A 13,284-nucleotide genomic window follows, 5' to 3' on the forward strand; every position below is an offset into this window, starting at 1 on the left:
CCCCTGCAGTAAACATACTATTTCCTTGTAGGTTGTCCTTGTAATGGCAGGGATTCTACACATTATACTAAGTCATGGTTTGCTACAAGAACCATACCATGAAATCATGGTTGCTAAAAACTGCAGTGATTAGGCTACCTAACATTAAGCCCAAACTGAACATTGTAACAGCATGCTGTGTGAATTGGCCCAGTATCATAAACACTTGTATGCAGGATGGATTTGAGGTTGATTACAGTGTGCAGATTGTAGGCTAGTATCTCAGCATGCCCTGGGAATTCTCAAACAGCATTGGTGTTTGGGTCTAGAGATGACCGTTTGCAGCATTATTGAAACCTTTTATTGAACTAAAGAATACTTAGGTGAAGCACATCTGTATGACTGCAAGAGAATTAACCCAGGCTCGGTGTGATTGTCTCCGAGTGCGTTTTTTTTGCAAAGCTACAAATTCATCACAGAATTAGGTAAACAGGAAACAAAGGACCACATTTTACTTTTAGTTGAGGGTGGAAGGAAATGTTCGCTCTTGATTCTCCCAAGAGTCAGTTTCAATAACAAATCACCTGACTGCAAAGGCTAAAATGTGAGTAAAAAGACTGGGGTAAAAACACGGTGTATGCCTACTCCATTTTGTACTATGCATTCTGGTGTGGGTTGTTAGAAAGCTATTTATTGACTTATAAGGACAGCAAAAGGGGGCAGTTCACCCTGACACAGTGGCCTCCAATCAAATCTCTGTTGTGTATCTGGGCAAATGCTGAAGGAGCATCCTTAGTACATACTGGTATTGATCCAAGACCTTGCTGTTCCAGGGGTGGGCAAGCCAACTAATTACCATGTAATATCAGAAGGCTAAATCCATCCAATTTACTACTTGCTATGTATTGCTCTGTCAACAAGGAAGTCAATCTTTATCCTACAGCAAGGAAGGAAATTTTAAACAACCTGGAAAAATTTTTTGAAGACACTACAAAAACCAAGATACCCGTTTAATTTTACTTTATGTTATGTATTATATATTGCTTGCTTGTAATTGTAATGGTAACAATGTTAACATTTGTATTAACGTTGGAGGATGAATTCGGTATGTACAATTTAATAAAGAGAAAATGGAGGAAAACAACTTGGATATTGGAATTTCAAAGACTTCTTGCTGTAAATATTTTCCTCTCCTACAACTACTCAGAAACATCCATTGTCTGGCTATTGGCCCACGTACAGAAAGGCATTTCATCTATGAATGGAGTGCAAATACAGCCATGTATTTCCTCCCCGTTACTGGTAACGGCAGGTCATCTGAACAGATTTTAATTCAAACGCTAAAGACTTAATACACTACTGACTTTTGCCTACGGCCCACCGCTTGGAAAAACAGTTTTATCTCATCAAAAATATAATGATTGAAACCTATTTTCTTTGTGGAAAAGGCATTTGGCCCAAGCTCACGGCTACGTTGACCGAAACAGGAGACTACTTAAGAAATTGTTCGAATTTCTCTGGGATGTGTAAGTCTTGTTTTTGAGATCAAATCAAATTGCAAGTGAAAAAAACATTCCAAAGAAGCATTTCTGCCTAAGGTGTAAAAAAAGAAAAAATAACAAATCAAAATACCCCCCCCCCCCACGATTATTTCCTATTGCTATCTGGGAAGCGGGTGGGACTAGATTATTATTATGAAGCATTTTGAGGGGGACTATGGGGAAACGGTAGTGTGGCCCTAATGGAGTAGGACAAAAAAACTTAGCAAGTGCCTTGGGTCAAACTCGGTTGATCCATGGGATTGGAAAGACATAAATACTGAAGGTCAGAGGTGGTGGTGAAACCAAAAATCGGCAAATAACATGAGCGTTGATGCACAAAGCGAGTGCACCTGTCTAACCTTCTGCAAGTTTCGGGACGAGTGTGTAGCTCGGGAGTCTTCAAACTCGGCCCTTTTGTGACTTGTGAACTTCAACTCCCAGAATTCCTCAGCCAGACGAATTCTGGGAGTTGAAGCTCAGAAGTCATAAAAGGGCCAGGTTTGAAGACCCCTGGTGTAGCTTGAAAAGACACACTCACTTGAGGTTCCCAATTCAAATATGGCTATAAGCAGCCCACTACATTTTCGCTTTCCATCCATTCTGCACGGTTCACGGAGATTCCCTTCACATGTTTGATCTCCAGGGCTTATTTAACCGAAGGCAGCTTAGCCCATGAGGAGGAACAATGAGAGTTCTAAGAGAGACCCAAAAGGAAGGGGACTGCCTAGCCCAGGGGTCAGCAACCTGAAAAGTGAAAGAGCCACTCGGAACCGGTTCCCTCACAAAAGGAAAAACTGGGAGCCGCAAAAACTGTGTGCGCCTGCATGTACATGCGTGCATGCGCAGAACAGGGTTTGACTGAAGAGTGGAGCCAAGGCGAGATATGCACCTACCCTGCATATTTGAATTGATTGGTTGAACTTTTTTAGTCCCACTTTTTTTTTTTTTGGACTGCACATGGCAGAGGACTGGGAGCCGCAGGGAACGGCCGAAAGAGCCGCATGCGGCTCCAGAGCCGCGGGTTACAAACCTGTGGACTAGCCTTTGGAACTTAAGACTGCTGCCAGGTTAGGAGTCTCTCGGGATAAAGGGACAGCTGAAAAGATTGCTATGATCATTTTCTTTCCCATTGGTCTTGCTTCCATATAGTAGCCTCATAGAACAATAGAATCATAGAGCTGGGAAGGACCACAAGGATCTTTTAATGCACGGGTGTTAAACTTGGATTGCGTTAAACTTTTTTGCATCATGTGACCTATTGTGATAGTTTTTGCCTTTGTGAAGCCGGGGTGGGCATGGCCACCAGTTTGACAGCCCTGATTTAATCCAACCTTTGGCAATCCACAGAAAAGTGCATTAAACCTTCTTCAAAAGCTGCGGAAGTGACAATCACAACCTCTATAGACCAGAGGTCCCCAACCTTTTGGCCACCAGGGACCGGTTCTGTGGAGAGAGGTTTTTCCGTGGACCAGTGTGTGTGTAGTTTTGTGTGCTGCCTGCATCCCACGGATGGGGCTTTGCTTGTTTGTGCAGACTGGTTGCTGGCATGCCACAGCCCAATACCGGTCCACGGCTCGGGGGTTGGGGACCCTTGCTACAGACAATACATTTTCACTGTCCTCTCAGAATTTCTCCCAACTGAAGGAAAAAGCATTGAAGTAGAGTACTGAATATTGTGCATTTTGGTTGCTTTCTCCACAATTCACACCAAAAAGTGGACCAGTATGTGTATACAGAGGATAGTTTTCCCGCCGCCTTGAAGGAGGCGGTGGTGAGACCCCTCCTCAAGAAGCCTGCCTTGGACCCAGCAATATTAAACAACTATCGTCCGGTTTCCAACCTTCGCTTTCTGGCGAAGGTTGTTGAGAGCGTGGTGGCGCATCAGCTCCCTTTGTTCTTGGAGGAAGCTGATTATCTGGACCCGTACCAATCGGGTTTCAGGCCCGGGTACAGCACGGAGAGGGCATTGGTCGCACTGGTGAATGATCTCTGGCGGGCTCGGGACAGGGGCTGCTCCTCTGTCCTAGTCCTTTTAGACCTCTCAGCGGCTTTTGATACCATCGACCATGGTATCCTGCTGCGACGTCTCAGGGGGTTAGGAGTGGGAGGCACGGTTCTCCAGTGGTTCTCCTCCTACCTTCTGGGACGTTCGCAGTCGGTGTTGGCAGGGGGGCAGAGATCGACCTTGAGACCTCTCATTTGTGGAGTTCCTCAGGGATCGGTCCTCTCGCCTCTCCTGTTCAACATCTATATGAAGCCGCTGGGTGAGATCATTCGTGGTTTTGGAGTTGGGTATCATCAATATGCTGATGATACCCAGCTTTTTATTTCGACCCCGAACCACCCCAGTGATGCCCTCGACGTGATGTCCCGCTGCCTGGAGGCGGTCCGGGTCTGGATGGGGAGGAACAGGCTTCGACTCAACCCTGACAAGACTGAGTGGCTGTTCGTGCCGGCATCCCGGGAAATTCTGATTATCCCATCTCTGGCCATGGGGGGTGAGCTATTACCCCCCGTAGATAGGGCGTGCAACTTGGGGGTCCTTCTAGATTCACAGCTCTCCTTAGAAGAGCATATTGGAGCTGTGACTAGGGGGGCCTTTGCCCAGGTTCGCCTGGTGCACCAGTTGCGACCCTATCTAGACCGGGATGCCTTACGTACAGTCACTCATGCGCTCGTGACTTCTCGTCTAGACTACTGTAATGCTCTCTACATGGGGCTGCCCTTGAAGTCCACTCGGAGGCTCCAACTGGTGCAGAATGCAGCCGCGCGAGTTGTGCTGGGAGTTTCCCGATACTCCCATGTTACACCTTTGCTCCGCGAGCTGCATTGGCTGCCAGTTGTCCTCCGGGTGAGATTCAAGGTGTTAGTAATGACTTACAAAGCCCTACATGGCATGGGTCCGGATTACCTACGGCAACACCTGCGGCCGGCGTCAACTTCCCTCCGTCCAGTGCGCTCCCACAGAGAGGGCCTCCTCAGGGTGCCTCCGATCAAAGAATGTCGATTGGTGGCCCCCAGGGGGAGAGCGTTCTCTGTGGGCGCACCAGACCTGTGGAACCGCTTGCCGGTTCAGCTCCGGACGGCCCCCGACCTTCGCTCCTTCCGGCGCGATCTAAAAACATATCTATTTGAGCAGTCTGACCTGGTCTGATGGGTTAGGGTTGGGGTTTTAATACATCTTAATTATTGTTTTAACCTTGGGCATTTATTTAATTCGCTTTTAACTTTTGTATCCTGTTTTTGTATTTATTGCCCTGTACACCGCCCTGAGTCCTTCGGGAGAAGGGCGGTATAAAAATGTAATAAATAAACTTGAAGAGCCACACTTAACGGGCAAACAACCGGCTTTTCTAGGCAACGATAGCTAGTCGTTGACTTACAACAATTCATTTAGTGACCATTCAAAGTTGCAACAGTACTGAAAATAGGAATTATGGCCATTTTTTACACTTATGACCGTTAGGACATCCCCCTGGTCATGTGACCAAAATTAAGACACTTGGCAACTGACTCCTGTTTATGACGGTTGCAGTGTCCTGGGGTCACGTGATCCCCTTTTGCAAACTTTTGAGATGCAAAGTCAATGGGGAAGCCAGATTCAATGCAGTAACACTTGTGTTACTAATGTACAAATTGCAGTGTTTCACTTAACAACTGTGGTGAGAAAGGTCATAAAATGGGGGAAACTCACTTGACAACCGTCCTGCTTAGCAACAAAAATTTGGACTCAATTGTGCTTGTAAGTTGAGAACTATCTGCATTGTCCAAAATGTAAGAAATCAGGAAACGCCCATCCACAAGAGTGACGGCCACATTTTTAATTTAGTAAGTTTAAACGTTGTGCTCCAACTATTCCCCAAAATAGTGGAAGGAAAGGAGAGAGATTTGTAAATTGAAAGTAGTCTTCCAAAATGTCTGCTGGGTGGGTGGGAAAGAAAGGCATGATGGGATATTCACCCATTACCTTTTTGGTAAGTTTACTTCCATGCTGGTTGGGAGAGGAAGGGAAGAAGAGTTAAAAGTATCCAGAGTTTTTAATTTCTTGCAGACGTTCAAATCTGTCCCTCCGTGTCACATAAATAAAAGCCCGCTGCTTGAGAGGGCGGAGTTTCCCCCTGGAAAAAATGGAAAGAGGCGGTGCATGTTCTGCTGGCTCCGCTTCTCAGGGCCTTATTCTTTTGGCCGATTGACCAGGACTTCACCCAAGGCTTCCAGCACTTCACGCTTGTAGTCTTCAAAGTCACCATCGATCTGATTGACTGTCTGGTCCTCCACCACCCACAGGTGGCAGTTGGTCTCTGTGATAAGCCGGGCATCATGACTGACAATGATCACCGCTGGAAAAGACAGAAGGGTTAGCAAGACCTTAAGCTACCATAAAAAAAATAACAACAACCCACTCCACCTTCCTCGGATGTGCTCAAGAGCTGTGCAAAAAAGAATGCCATTCGGAACGGAGTGTAAACCAACCACCTCCCAAGTGCAATTCCAGTTACTAAAGCAGAGGCAGGCAACCTGGCGATTTCTTTTTCTCCCAAATAAGCTCCCCCAAACTTATCTAATCGGTTAAATTATTTCTTAAGATAGCAAGTAGGTACAGGGTGCAAAATATATATATATATATATGCAGCCCATCAACATTTCTTTGGTGACCACCAGAAGGAGCAAGCCTAAAACTCTGGCTTACCTTTACATCCTTTCTTTTTCCCTAGGGGTTTGGGGGAAATGAAGGATTCACCTAAGTACTTTAACCCTCGAGGTAGCTTGAGGAATCATTAAGTGTCCTCAAAACCCTTCAAAACGTGGAATCTTAGCTCTGTTTAGTTTGGGGATGCTGCCTTCCAGATCCGCAGCAAAGCCCAGTGTGGCTGTGCCCTGCTGCTTCAATTGCGCCATGCACAAATTATTCAGTTAATCAACCCTAACCTACAAATTTATTAGTTCTGGCGTTCATAGAGACTTGACCAGAAACGGATCATTCTTAGGCATTAAGATGGTGCCTTTGATTTTCAGTCTTTCCCTTCTTGCCAAGGGATAGGATAGATGCAGGGGTCTTCAGACTTGGCCCTTTTATGACTTGTGGACTTCAACTCCCAGAATTCCTCAGCCAGGCATGCCTGGCTGAGGAATTCTGGGAGTTGAAGTCCACAAGTCATAAAAGGGTCAAGTTTGAAGACCCCCTGGGACAAAGCAAAGTTGGTTTACAACAGGGGTCTTCAAACTTGGCCCTTTGATGACTTGTGGACTTCAACTCCCAGAATTCCTCAGCCAGCATGCCTGGCTGAGGAATTTTGGGAGTTGAAGTCCACAAGTCATCAAAGAGCCAAGTTTGAAGACCCCTGGTTTACAATAACCAAAGTAAAATATGGGACAGGATGGAACAGACCCAATGTCACTTTAGGAATGCTTGGTCCCTTCTACTTCAAATTTGTAAGGACAGCATAGTGGTAAGGACAGCAAGCAGAGGTGGGCGTGACGGGTCTTGTGTTATCACCACAGGAATTTCAGGCCCAACAAGTTTTCACTCACCCCCTTTATAGTCATTGATAGCATCTCCCAAGGCATCGATTGATTCAATATCCAGGTTGTTCGTAGGTTCATCCTGGGGGGAGGGGGGGAAGGAACGAAGAGACATTTAAGGACTCTTGTCTTCTTTTCAGCTTTCACAAGGGGATAATGGTGCTGGGTACCCTATGAAACACACTAGTGCAGAAGGAGACAAGGTGACGATTTGGATTTGCTGGGGGAGAATACTACAGACTTCAATATAGATGATTTGTAGATAAACTCACCAGAATAAGGACATCTGGCTCTCTACAAGCCAGTTCAGCAAATACCACACGAGCTTTTTGTCCCCCTGATAATGGGAAGGGGAAAAAAAAACAAAGGAGAGAAAAGAGGAATTAGAAGATTAGCAAAAAACATGCTCGCTTCCCCAAAACTGACGCAGATAAAATCTCGCTATCAGAATTTGAAAGGACATCTGGAAGGATAAATGGGGCATCGGGATCAGAGTGTTGTGATTCAGTGTCAGCCTGTGCTCCCAACAGCTGAATCCGATGAATCTGAGGAGGAGGAAGAGGAGGAGGAGGGTTTTGGAGAGCCTTTGGTGTCGGAGGGAGGTTCTGATGCACTGCAGGACTCTCAGCCTGGCCCCTCCAGTCATGTTCCTCATGAGGCCCAGCTGTGTGAGCATGAGGTATCGGACTTAGATGAGTCACAGCTGAATCTGTTCAGAGACGCTAGAAGCAGAAGGCAATCCAGAAGAGCAGAGCAGAGAAAATCAATGAGGCAACTCAGTGAGAGGAGAAGGCAGTGAGAAGCCACACCTTGGGACTGATAATAAAAGGGGAAGGTGTGGGCGGGGCTGGTTGCTGAAGGCAACCGTTTGAAGACATTCTTAGTGTGTCCTGGTCTGTTCTTGTTACTTCTGTTTAACTCTTGTTTGATATTTTGATTTATTTATTCTATTGCTTTTTTGTTTGAACTGTAAATAAATTTGGGTTGGGTTTTTCCAGCCTATTGACTGTAAAAAGGAAAAAGGGGTTTTCCCTGATACACAAACAGGGCCGGTCGTAGGCTGGAACAGAACAGAGCTTCTGAGCTTCGCAAGAACCCGATTCCTCTTTGAAGTCTCAGTCTTGACCCATCTTTCCAGCCTGTGTCTTATGTCCTGCTCAAGACACAGGTGGACTGTTATGCACTAAAGCTCCCAACACTCAGTGCCCTCCAGGTGTGATTAGCTACAGCTTTTATTATCCAGCACATTTGGCACGTGCCAAAGTAGAGAAAGCTATGCTAGCAGCTCCCGCCTTTTCTTGCGAAGCTCTTGACCCGCCATCACCCCACCCCGCCCCCATTTCCCATCTCCCAAGAAAAGCTTCTCATACCAGACAGCTTGCAAATCTGGATGGTGTGGGCATGGCTCTCAAGACCGAACCGGCCCAAACATTTACGGGCATCTTGATAAGGCAGGTTGAAATTGCGCTGAAGATATTCAGTGGCCGTTTCCTGCATATTCAGCTGATCGGCATACTGTTGGTTGAAGAAGCCAACTTTCTACCAGGAGAAAAAGAGGAAAATTGGGTGAAACCTCCCTCAAACGGGCACTCAAGCTTAACTCACACCGTTCCCAAGGCCACAGCTGGCATTTCAGGGTGCCTTCTCCTGGGCTAGAATAAGCCCTTCGTCACTGGCTCATGTTGGCTGGGATGTTGTAAGATGTAATCCAAAACATCGGATAAGAAATACCAGGTTGCCTAATTCTAATTTAGGACACGATGCTGTCCTGAAATCACAGTCTCCAAATTATGGGAGGAGGTTTTGCTCTAAGCCCCAACCGCCAAGTTGAGGACATGAATAAGCAGGCTGCCTGCAGGCACGCTAATATGTGAAAGGCCAAAAGGTATATTGGATATCCTTCAATCAAACAAGCCCCCCTCCAAGCAGAGTACGCCAACACAAAGCAACAACTGCCCATGGGTGTACCACTTCCTATGACCAAAGGCTTCCTAACCTGACTGCTAGCCCTGCTTTCCACTCCAATATGGCTCCCCCTCAAATTATACACTGCCCTCCCGACCACCTCCCAACTGAAATCTCATCCATACTTACTAGCCTGTGGTTTTTTCTCATTTCTCCTCTGGTCTGGAAAGAGAGAGAGAAAAACAGGAAGTTAGCATTGCCATGGTTCGCAATCCCATCAGATTAAAAGGGAAGTCATTTTTTCACAGACTCATACTATCGCCTTCCCCCAATAATCACTTGCGCTCAATTGGGGCTCGATCAAAAGGGGCCCAAAACACAGTCAAGGGAATCTCAGGCAAGGACAATCCACACCAAGAGAAGCCAAAGTCTGAAGAGATGGTACTTACCGGTGTAAGCTTCCCAGTTAGCAGCAATAGTAGTGTACTTTTCCCCACCCCATTGGGGCCCACGATACAGACTGAGAGGCAGGAAAAGGAGAGAAGGGATTACCATTAGCAACAAGATGACTTATGGCCCTTTTCTCACAATGACAGCCACTGAAACATCCCCGTGTTCAGCTGATCAAAATTCGGGTGCTTGGCACTGTCATGTATTTTTATGAGAGTAACAATGTCCCAGCATCATGTAACCTTCTGACAAGCAAAGTCAAGGGGGAAGCCAGATTCACTTAACGACTGTCCCGCTAACCTAAACACAAAGGCAAGGAAGGTTGTAAAATGGGACGAAACGGCAAAACTCACTAAACTGCCTTGCTTAGCAACAGAATTTTTTTTTAATTTTTAATTTTAATCCCATTTATATCCCGCCCTTCTCCGAAGACTCAGGGCGGCTTACAATCTAAAGCACAATGTGCTTAGCAATAGCCTTCATTCTATGTATATACCTGCTTATTAGGGCTTTCGCCCCCCCCCCAAGCGGCATTTTTACAAAGTCAGCTTATTGCCCCCAACAATCTGGGCTCAAGTTGTGGTAGTAAGTTGAGGAACACCTGTGAAGGAAATTAAATGACAAGCAGGAGCCAGAAGTGACTTTTCCCAGCTTGCAGCACTTTTAAATGATTAAAAAGAGAAAGTCCTGGTGAGGATTTCCCCCCCCCCTTAGAAACAAAGAAACACAAATTATACCCACACGCAGAAGTCTGACAGCACGAAAACCTTCCCTTTGCTCCTTCCACATCACTTACTTCGTGATTCCATGTCAATTCCAAAGTCCAAATTTTTGAAGAGGGGCTTCTGCCCTTCGTAACTGAAGTTCACAGCTAAAAGAAAAAGCAAGGGGATAAGGATCAAAAGGGGGAAAAATGTTTTCTCAAGAACATGGAAGTAAGGTTTAGATAGAACAGCAGCAAGTTAACACCCAGACTGAAAAAAATCAGTTCTTAGCCCAGCTGGTTAGAATAGCAGAGCTTAGACTGAACATTAAGAATTTGGAACTGACGTTGTTGGGATTTTTAAGCTCATCCATCATCCCTGTCCCATCTTGATCTTGAGTGCTGGACTGACAATCTCAATGAAAGGGATTACGCTTGGCTTTGAACTGACCCACTGATGGTATGCAAGCTGCTCCGGGAAACCGATCCCTAGCAGATAATAAAAGCTTACAGAAATCAGTAACCCATGTACTTAAAAGGACAGCAAAGCTTGCCATTCTCTGTTGAATGGGCTGCCAGCCCTTTTCCTGAAAATCCCCCTGGCATGCAGTGTGCATGTGTTGCAGCCATTATGAAGGCAGCTTCTCCCTCTGGGCAACGGTTACTAGCTGCAAGCATGATAGGAAGGCAACATACAAAAGAAATCGTTAGGAATCCCAAACCAGGAGGTTACACGGACTGCTATCCTACAGTGTCCCTGACACCTGATCTCTCACTCCATTAATTCCTATAGGTAGTCCTCGACTTATAACTGAAGTGATAACAGACCCACCCCCGCAGCAAATGGTACTTACAACCGGGATCTGAAGTTCCAACAGCCACCCTCCCCTGTCAAGTGACCACGTTTCAGGTGGTCATAAAAATGTCGTAAAATCAGGTCAGTCACATAACTGTCATGACGTACAACTGTGATGAGCAGGCTCCATTACAACTGTTAAGTCGGGAACTAACTATACGCTCATCCTATTGATAGAATCCTTGGCACATGCAGACACGCTGTTATTGCGCCCGTTTTCTAGCATCAGGGAAGCTGAGCGACGGCACAGATCTCAATGATTTCTCCATCCATTAGCAATCCGTGAGCAAAATCCTGTCCTGGCCATCTGGGATTAGCAAAAACTAGGGCAGGAACTTAACCTAAGTCACATGGGCTGCCTGATATAAGGGCTCAACCCACAAGAAATCAAGCATTCCTCTCCTGTGACGCCTCAGCCAGCCTAGTCAGAGCAAGGGACACTGGGAGTTGTAGTTTAGCAACAGCCGGAAATTCAACTTCCCTCCCTCTCCTAAAATGCTTGAAAAAAGGTAAAGGTTCCCCCGCACATGCGTGCTAGTCGTTTCCAACTCTAGGGGCCGGTGCTCATCTCCGTTTCAAAGCCGAAGAGCCAGTGCTTGTCCGAGGACACCTCCGTGGTCATGTGGCCGGCATGACTAGACGCCAAAGGCGCGCGGAACGCTGTTACCTTCCCACCGTAGTGGTCCCTATTTTTCTACTTGTATTTTTACGTGCTTTCGAACTGCTAAGTTGGCAGAAGCTGGGACGCGTGACAGGTGCTCACTCTGCTACGTGGCACTCGGGATTCGACCCGTCAAACTGCCGACCTTCTGATTGACAAGCTCAGCGTCCTAACCCACTGAGCCACCGCTTGAAGGGGGAGGAAATAAAGTTCAGAATTGTTGACAAGAGATTTTTGTTTCTTTGTCCCCCCACCCCCACCCCCAGAAAATCACTCACTCCTCTGAAGGCTCCTGATCCTTTCCCTGCACCCCATTCCTTACAATTTGCCCTCCAAAAAAAAAGGCCCTACCGTGGAGGCCCAGAATGGGCGGGGCAAGAGGCGGTGGGTTAGGAAAGGTGAATTTCACGGTGTATTCTCTGGGCCGTTTCAGGAGCTCGGGGGCCTCGTTGGATTCCTCATCCGGGTTCTTCTTGCGACATTTCTGCTGCTTCCGCGTCAAGGCCTCCTTCGTCTGCTTTTCCTGGGCCAAGTAAGACAGGTTACAAGAGGAACAGGCTGCCCTTCCTTTTTTGGGGGGCATGGAAGGGAGACAAGATGGGCACAGGAACGTATTATTTTTTCAAAAGGAAAGGTATTTTTTCTTTCTTTCTTTTAGTGCCGAGAACCGTGGCAGGGATTCCAACGGCCCCAAACGGGCAGGACTCGGGATTTCTGACAAGAGTTGGAATCGGCTCTTCTCACGGGTGATCTCAGATTTGCCAATCTCCAACAGGACGAAACATGGGTGGCCTACAGGTAGTCCTCGACTGATGACCAGTTCCTTACCAACCCTTTGAAGTTAACGACGCCCCCTCCCAAAGGTTACTTTATGACCCAAAACTTCTGAGGAGGTTCCCTCCTCTGCAGTCACGTGATCACACGCCGGACACTCCACTCCGCAGCTAGCCTTCGTTTTCCAGTCACGTGACCACAATTTAATGACTTTTGTAAAATGGAAATCGGCATTTCTCACAAAATGCCCATTGTAACGATTTGCTCAACGATCGGAAACTGTAGGAGAAAAGAAACTTTGAAGTTGTAACAATTAAGGGAGTAACAAGAATTGGAAGGGACCTTGGAGGTCTTCTGGCCTTGCTAAAGCAGGAAAATCGTGGTGGTTCACTTAAGGACCACTGCAAAAAAATTTAAAAAAAAATCAGGTTGGTCATGTGACAACCGCTTAACAACTGGCATGTTGTTAGTATTCTGTTAGTACAATCAGAAGGGGCTTCAGAGTATACAGTTGCAAGAAAAAGTATGTGAACCCTTTGGGATTACGTGGAGTTTTGCATGAATTGGCCATAAAATGCACTCTAAACGTCATGTAAGTCACAGCAATAGAAAAACACAGTCTGCTTAAAATAATACTACACAAACATTAGCTGTTGTCATGTTTTAATTGAACATAAGATGGAAACATTCACAGTGCAGGGTGGAAAAAGTACGTGAACCTTTGGACTTAATAACTGGTTGACCCTCCTTTGGCAACAATAACCTCAACCAAATGTTTCCTGCAGTTGCAGATCAGACCTGCACAACGATCTGGAGTAATTTTGGACCACTCCTCTTCACAAAACTGTTTCAGTGTAGCAATATTCTTGGGATGTCTGGTATGAATCACTCT

At 46.3% G+C, this 13,284-nt stretch overlaps 2 protein-coding genes across 7 annotated transcripts in view; one reads left to right on the top strand and one right to left on the bottom strand.

Annotated features, from left to right (window-relative positions):
* LOC308663573 (cholinesterase-like) overlaps window positions 1-13,284 on the top strand; it is a gene marked incomplete at its 5' end in the record, with an annotated part of 476,398 nt that overhangs the window by 39,310 nt on the left and 423,804 nt on the right. The gene's annotated exons all lie outside the window — the stretch shown is intronic.
* ABCF1 (ATP binding cassette subfamily F member 1) overlaps window positions 5,317-13,284 on the bottom strand; it is a 48,057-nt gene continuing 40,089 nt past the window's right edge. For 5 of the 6 annotated variants that reach the window (XM_081320070.1, XM_081320068.1, XM_081320069.1 and 2 more), the window contains 8 exons: window positions 11,970-12,141; window positions 10,195-10,269; window positions 9,398-9,468; window positions 9,138-9,170; window positions 8,414-8,582; window positions 7,316-7,380; window positions 7,053-7,125; window positions 5,317-5,860 (listed from right to left, as the gene is read on the bottom strand). In XM_081320070.1, coding sequence (XP_081176196.1) covers window positions 5,694-5,860; window positions 7,053-7,125; window positions 7,316-7,380; window positions 8,414-8,582; window positions 9,138-9,170; window positions 9,398-9,468; window positions 10,195-10,269; window positions 11,970-12,141 — 825 coding nt within the window. In that variant the 3' untranslated portion in view covers window positions 5,317-5,693. Of the gene's footprint in view, window positions 5,861-7,052; window positions 7,126-7,315; window positions 7,381-8,413; window positions 8,583-9,137; window positions 9,171-9,397; window positions 9,469-9,934; window positions 10,000-10,194; window positions 10,270-11,969; window positions 12,142-13,284 lie in introns of those variants that run through there. The other variant, XM_081320071.1, reaches the window with a different exon arrangement.

Source organism: Vipera berus, assembly GCF_964194415.1.
Source record: "Vipera berus genome assembly, chromosome: 2".
Taxonomy (NCBI): Eukaryota; Metazoa; Chordata; class Lepidosauria; order Squamata; family Viperidae; genus Vipera; species Vipera berus.